Source organism: Xiphias gladius, chromosome 17, assembly GCF_016859285.1.
Source record: "Xiphias gladius isolate SHS-SW01 ecotype Sanya breed wild chromosome 17, ASM1685928v1, whole genome shotgun sequence".
In the NCBI taxonomy this organism is placed as follows: domain Eukaryota; kingdom Metazoa; phylum Chordata; class Actinopteri; order Istiophoriformes; family Xiphiidae; genus Xiphias; species Xiphias gladius.
The window spans coordinates 295,001-302,678 of NC_053416.1; the positions used below are offsets into that span (position 1 = coordinate 295,001).

The window sequence follows — 7,678 nt, forward strand, 5'->3', positions numbered from 1 at the left end:
ACTGTATACACACATCGTGGCTGCCGCAGCTGCACTTCTCGACTTCTTTTGCACAAATATTTGCACATTTCGCTTCTATTGTCTTCGGTATTGTCACCTGTGTAATGTATAGGACTTTTTTAATGTCAGCTTTCTACTTTCCTTAATTTCCTATTTCATCCGTTTTTTTTATTTGATCTGTTTTCTAACTTCTCAGCTTGTAGAGTCCGGTGTTACCTTTTCAGAGAGAACTCGAACCGATCGGTGGTCGGATTTGCTCCCGATGAACTGATCAATTAACAGTTTCGGCTCCACAGTTTGCGGACAATGGAGCGGCCGGATTTGCGGCACAGCGGGAAGTCTCGCTGAGCTCGTGTCCTCTGCGTCCTCACCGTACACGCGGGGTTCACACCGGCCGGTCTACGGGATGTTTGACAGGCCGAATCCAGTGTTTTCCACACTCGTACAGTAAAATGTAGCTGAATTTACCGGTTGATAATTCATTAAGAAAAAAAAAAGAAATTCAGCAGCTTCCGGGTCTTCGTGGTGGGAAAAGAAATTCTCAAACAGTCTGAATAAAAAATGAAATTTAAATCATCGAAACTGATTTTCTGTGTTTGTGGTAGAAAACCATTTGAATTTGTAACTTTTTTTTTTTTTAGCAGTTTACCTGTTCACTGTGAAGCAGGTGAGTGATCCTCTATTAACAGGTAAAAACCGAACCGGCCGATTAAAGACCCTCCTGAACCTGCTCCCTGTGCACCGGCTCACCTGGCGTTGGTGCAGTCCCGGTACAGCGTCTCGAAGTCGGCCCTGGTGATGAGCTTGCAGCGGTTCACTCCGGGCTGGATGGCACCGAGTCCCCGCAGGACGCGGACCTGCTCCACGGTGCAGACCACCGGGCTGATGTCCAGCCGCTTCAGCTTGGTGTAGACGGTGTGCAGTCCGCCCACCAGGTGCTTCAGGAACAGCTCGAACACCTGCGGCAGGCAGATGAGCTCCACGCCGTTCACCGTGAACGACGCCACCTTCACACCGTGAACCTCCACCATCTTACACTCGGTGTGAGGAGCGCAGCCGCCGCCGCCGCCGCCGCCGCTCATCCCGTTCACACCCACCGGGACTCTGCCGCTCCCGCCGCTCAGGAAAGCTCCGGAGAAGCGAGCAGCGGGGAGCCGTGGGGAGCTGGCCGGGTTAGGAGCGCTATAAGGCGGGTCGGAGTGGAAGACAGGGTCGGTGGGCGGGGTGGAGGTCCGGGACAGAGGGGTGTTGGAGGAGCCCGCCATGATACAGCAGAAAACAGAGAAGAAGAAGAAGAGTGACTTTATTTTTCCTTCTTCTCTTTTTGTTCTGTTTTCATCTGTGATTTTCCCGCCGTCCCCCTCTCTCTCTCTCTCTCTCTGTTCCCGCCACTCTGACTGCAGAGCCTCTCTCCGATCGGTGCTGCTCGATCTGAAGGTCTCTCGACCTCTCTCTCTCTGCCCTGCACCTGCCTCTCTCTGCCTCTCTCCGCCGCTCTCTCTCCGTCCCGCTCGGAGCCAATCACAGGCGGGGACCGCACACGGACAGGCCTCCTATTGGCTGAGAGGGCGGGGCGGAAATAAGAAACGAAAAAGCGAAATGAATCAAATCAAATGAGAAGCTGCGACTGAGAGAGTCGCTCATCTGTTACTGGTCTCAGACACTTTTAACCAATTGCATCTTCATTTATTCACACCACTGTTTTTTTTTTTTTACGTCCTCTTTGTTCCTCCGGTTCTTCGCCAGTCAGACGTCTCCCTTTTCAGCCTTATGGGGCGTAGATGGACAAAATGACCAAACCAACCATTTTGAACCCGTTTTCTTTAAAGGGGCTACACGCGCATTTTCTCCTCCGCTGAATGTGGTTTCTTACCGGGAGCAGGTGGCGGTGCTCGTTGCAGGTGAGCTGCTTTAAGCCCGTTAAACCGGAAACAGGAACTCCAAGTAGCATCTTAAATTCCGGCTGTTCAGTCCAGAGCAGCTCCGACCAATGTCCGGCCGTCTCCGTCTCGCCCGTCAGGTCCTTGCAGACGCCATTAAAAAGCTCCGAACGCGCAAACGTGACTGAAACATCCTCGTGTGCAGATGACGCTTCGCAAAGAGAAGCAGGCTCGAGGCCTGAAGAGAAGTGGAGGTGTCAGAGTGACGCCTTCTGCGTGGCCTTCAGCTGACACACCTGCATGAGCCGACTCCCGACTGTTCGGCCTGTTCTGACACTTCGGCAGAACAGGCCGATTCCTTTTCCTTTGCACTTCAACTGCTTTCAGGGTCATCGACAAAGACGCGAACTCGACCTTTACACTGCTGGTTCCAGGGTTTACACACGAACGGACTCTTCACAGCTGGAGTTAAAATGTGAACTGACTTTAATGGTTATACTTTAACAGACTCTTCAAACCCTTTCAGTGCTCGAACTTCCGTGTGTTTTTTAATCCCATTCAAAACCTCACCCGCAAACGGCTGAAACATGTGAATGTGTTTACAGGGTTTAAACCAGGAATTTTCAACACAAGTGAACACGTTTTCACAATTTCACATTTTTGGAAAAAATGTATTTGTTTTACTCATTTATCTCTTTTATTAATATTTTGTTACTGTTTGTAACAAAAAGTTTATTCACAGTTGGTTCCGATTAATTTTTTTACTGTTCTACTGAACCAGCTGATGAGTTTCCATCGGCATTATTAATTATTAATCCTCATATGTTGACCGGACAGGTTCACTTCCATTCACTGGTTCCAGCTAAAGTTAATAACTTCATATGATTTTAATCTCAGTGTAGAGAGGAGCGACTGATGGGGCTGAAGTAAACTCCACCCCATACATCAGCTGAGTTTCAAATTAAAAGCGCAGCATCAAATTAACCTTTACAGAGCAGAGCAGATTAAATGTCAGAGAAAACACCTGAATACATCACATCCATGTGATCTATCTATCTGCGGTATCTGGATACCGGACCGAGCGCAGTAGAAAACAGTGAACGTACAGTGAGAATGGATGAAGAACGTCCTGCACGTGACTGGTTATGAAGAAAAATCTCCATGGCAACAAGTAAATATTTAGATCAAATCAAGGTCGAGGTAGAAAATAGACACATTTAAAATAAAACTAAAGAGGGAGATCCGCTTCAAGAAATAAAAACCGATCAGAAAACATTCTTATACACGTTCTTAGCCATGAACCAAATTTGATCCTGATCCTAACACTGAGCCTGATCTTTGGTCCTGGTCTTGGTCCTGAACCCATTCCTGATCCTAATACTGAACCTGATAATAAACCTGATACTGTTCCTTATCTTGTTCCTGTTCCTGTTCCTGTTCCTGTTCCTGTTCCTGGTCCTGATCCTGATCCCGAACCTGATAATGATCCTGATCCTGATCCCGAACCTGATAATGATCCTGATCCTGATTCTGATCTTGATCCTGATCCTGATACTGATCCTGATAATAAACCTGATACTGTTCCTTATCTTGTTCCTGTTCCTGGTCCTGATCTTGATCCCGAACCTGATAATGATCCTGATCCTGATCCTGATACTGATCCTGATAATAAACCTGATACTGTTCCTTATCTTGTTCCTGTTCCTGGTCCTGATCCTGATCCCGAACCTGATAATGATCCTGATCCTGATCCTGATACTGATCCTGATAATAAACCTGATACTGTTCCTTATCTTGTTCCTGTTCCTGGTCCTGATCCTGATCCCGAACCTGATAATGATCCTGATCCTGGTCTTGATCCTGGTCTCGATCCTGATCTTGATCCTGATCTTGATCCTGTGCCTGATACGGAACCTGATAATAAACCCAAAACTGATTGTGAACCCATCCCTGGTACTGATCCTGATCCAGATATTGATGTGTTTGGATTTGAAACAAAGCTTTATGACCATTTTTAGGCAGTTCTGTCTCCAGATAACCAATCAGTACAGAACCAGATCCAGATCCAGATCCAGATAGACCTCATACCTAAATTTGTCATTAATTCTGACCACTTCAGTTCAAACATATCATTCATGACAGGTTGACTATATTTAGAATTCCACAGGAAATCAGTTGAACCAGTTGTGTCAGTGGACAACACCAAACTCCACTAAGTATTTTCTCCGTTCAAGGTTGCCCCCCCCCCACACACACACCACCCCACCCCCCGGGGGTCTCTGGAGGTTTCTCTGGGGGTTTTTAAACGAGCCATAAACGTTTTGGCAGCTGATCACAGCCATCCTATCAGCACACAGCCCTCGTTAACACCTCACGTTAACGAGCTACAAAAGGCCGTTTAATGCCAGGAACAGAAGAGACGCCAGGAAAGATTTAACAGAAGAACACTTTCTTTTTCGTTTTAACGCTGTTCAAACGTTTCCACCAACAGACCGTCCAGCTGCAGACACACACACAGAGCACTGGTGAGGATCAGTGGCTGTGAAAATGTAATCGGATTATCGATGAAGTGAAATATTATCTGATTACTTCTCAGAGAAGCAGGTTTGGTTTCAGTCAGTGTCAGTTCTCATCTCAGCGGGACATTTTCTGATTATGTTCACAGGGTCATGGTTTATTTTCAGTCCTATATTGAAGTCCATTAATGACAAAACATTTACAGTATGAGCAGCGACCCCGAACAAAAATCTTAAATCAATGTCAATTACATAGAAAGTATAGATTTAAATATAGGCGTAGAGGCCGTTTCACCATGTTCTGGGTTCCTACAGGTCGACGCGTCTGCAGAGTGTCTGAGTCTTAAATACACGTTTTCACGCAGTTAACAGCTGGTTTCCATCCAGAGTTGTTCCAAGCGGATCCTAAAACTTATTGGACCATGTGCACTGTAAAACTGCTGCACTGACCTCCCACCTTCAGGACAGAATAACGGGACATATAAACACAACATCAGTATGGGTCAACCGTAATACACAATTCAAAACATACATAAACTGTTGATTCAAACTCAAAACTATCACAGTACAGGTATAACATAAAGGTGTATACCGATTATGAGACTAAGAATAAAACTAATAATTATAATAACAGGGTGAATAATAGTACTAATAAAACTAAATAATAGTTGATAACCGTAATAACTGAAGCAGTGGGTGTTGAGCAGGATCATGGGGCAATAGGTGGTTTACAGTCACAGATCCAGACTCTGCAGCACCAGGGTCAGAAACACCTGCAGAAAGCGACAGGAGGAGAGAGACGAGAGAAGAAGTCAACTTAGTAACAAGCATTGATGGGACATGAATGTGTACAGATGGAGAGGAAGAGGAGGAGAGAGGAGCTCGGTGCATCATGGGAAGACCCCCGGCAGTCTAGGCCTATAGCAGCATGACTAGGGGGTGGTTCAAGACCAGCCTGAGCCAGTCCTGACTGTAAGCTTCATCAAAAGGAAGGTTTTAAGCCTCCTCTTAAACCTGGAGAGGGCGTCTGCCTCCCGGACCCAAACTGGAAGATGGTTCCGCAGCAGAGGAGCCTGACGACTGAAGGCTCTGCCTCCCGTTCTACTCCTGGAGACTCTGGGAACCACGAGCCGGCCTGCGTTCTGGGAGCGCGGTGTGTCCGCTGGGGTCACGGGTTCTATGAGCTCTTGAAGATAAGATGGTTCCTGACCGTTAAGGGCTTTGTAGCTGCAGGGAGCAGGATTTTAAATTCTGGATTTTAAAGGGAGCCAATGCAGAAAATCTAACAGGAGAAATATGGTCTCTTTTCCTAGTTCCTGTCAGTACTCGTGCCGCAGAATTCTGGATCAGCTGGAGAGAATTTAGAGACTTGTTGGGACATCCTGATAATAAGGAATCACAATAATCCATCCTAGAAATAACGAAAGCATGAACTACTTTTTCTGCATCTTTCTGAGACAGGATGTTCCTGGTTTTTACAGTGTTACGTAGGTGAGAAAAGGCAGAGCTTGAAGTTTGTTTAATGTGGGAGTTAAAGGACATTTCCTGATCAAAGAGAACTCTGAGAATCCTAACAGTGGTGCTGGAGGCCGGGGCATTGTCATCTAGAGTAACTATATCATTAGATAGTGCGTTTTTGAGTTTACAGACCATAAAGCAAAGTGTTACTGAATTCACTAAATGGAGGTAAAGGTCTTGGAAAAGTCCTGAAATCAAGGAATTTGAACTGGAGCTGATACTGACCTCTGCTGCAGATTCTGGTGAACAGAAGGTTCTACTTTCACCAGTCAGCACCTCTATGGATGTTAATGTCTGTCAGTCTCCACTCTGGTCCAGAATGAAACATCTCAGCAACTGCTGGGTGGACTGTGATGAAATGTGGTTCAGAGCTTTGGAGGAGACGAGGAGGAGAGTATTTTTAACCATCTGGTCTTTTTAAGATGAATAAAGGAGAAACAAGAGGAAACAGTCTGTGTTTTTGGCTGCACATCACTCAGAGTGCGTGTGTGTGTGTGTGTGTGTGTGTGTGTGTGTGTGTGTGTGTGGAGGACTTGGCAGCGTCAGAAAGCAACACAGAAGAAGAAGAAGCTGCTGCCAGAGCTCCAGCAGTGTCTCAGTGATCAGACAGTAATCGATGGTCTGACGATCCCAATCTGATCACTTTCACAGCTGCTGATCGTAACACGGACTCACAGCGTTCTGCCTGTTTACAGGGGAACATGTTCAGTCTGTGTGGAGCTGTAGGTATATTTATATTGTTTAAAAACCGGGATTTCTGAGGAGGGGGGTCCTTGTTTAACGAGGTTGGGGGGGGCTGCTCACAGAAATGAATGTTTCTTTTTAATGTTGTACCAGAGAATAAATGCCCTCAACTCCTGTTGGTCGGTGACACTTCAGAGACAGAAATCTCTGAATCTAACTGTCTCAATGACCAGATATCATTTAATTTATTTTAATTCATTTCACCGCCCTCATGCTCTATTCCCTGTGTCATTGTCTTTTATTGATTTATGTTTTGTTTTATTTGTTTTGATTTCATTCAGTTATTTATTTTTAAATCATTTAAAAAAATCTTTTTTTACAGATTTTATCGGGATTTTTTTCGCAGTTTTTCTGTCTCAAGTGCATTAGTCTCATCTTGTTTTACTGTTCACATGCGTTCAGTTATTATCAGCTCTGTCTTTAGTGTCAGCGATGGCTGGGGTCAGTGATATGATGGGAGACAGTGCAGGGTTGTGTCCTGTCTGTTGTCAGTTTTCAGATGGACATTAAACTTTCACTGTCCTCCTGTTTTAATTCAGTAACTGTGTGTATTCAAGGCTGAGAGTAACCAGCTCCACATGAATCTGAGAGGTTTAAAACACAGCAGCTGTAACACTGATCCACCAGCATCCAATATTTGATTAAGATGTGTAATGTTACAGTAAAGCGTGAGGAAAGAGGTCAGAAAAAAAAAAACGGATAAAAATCTTTATTTTTTTTATGGAGTCAAATGTTAAATGTCCCACTTTCACTGAACCCACCCGGTTTTTGCATTAAATGTGTTAATGTGTTTTTATGTTGATTTCCTTCATCTGTTCCCTTTCTGATAAATGATTACATTTTCATTATTTTCAATTTACTTTTGTTTGTAATAGAAACAGAAAAATTAAAATACATTAAATTATTAAAAATACATTTTTAATGTGTTTATTTGATATATATTTGATCATTATTGATTAATCAGTGATCGATCAGTGATTAGCGGTCCCTGTCACGTGACTGAATTTCCCAGCTAACAAC

The 7,678-nt window shown here is 44.7% G+C and overlaps 1 protein-coding gene across 1 annotated transcript in view; it reads right to left on the reverse strand.

Annotated features, from left to right (window-relative positions):
- LOC120802649 (dachshund homolog 2-like) overlaps positions 1 to 1,265 on the reverse strand; it is a 31,515-nt gene extending 30,250 nt beyond the window's left edge. The window contains exon 1 of the mRNA XM_040150692.1: positions 751 to 1,265. Coding sequence (XP_040006626.1) covers positions 751 to 1,265 — 515 coding nt within the window. The remainder of the gene's footprint in view (positions 1 to 750) is intronic.
- Between the last annotated feature and the right edge of the window lie 6,413 nt (positions 1,266 to 7,678).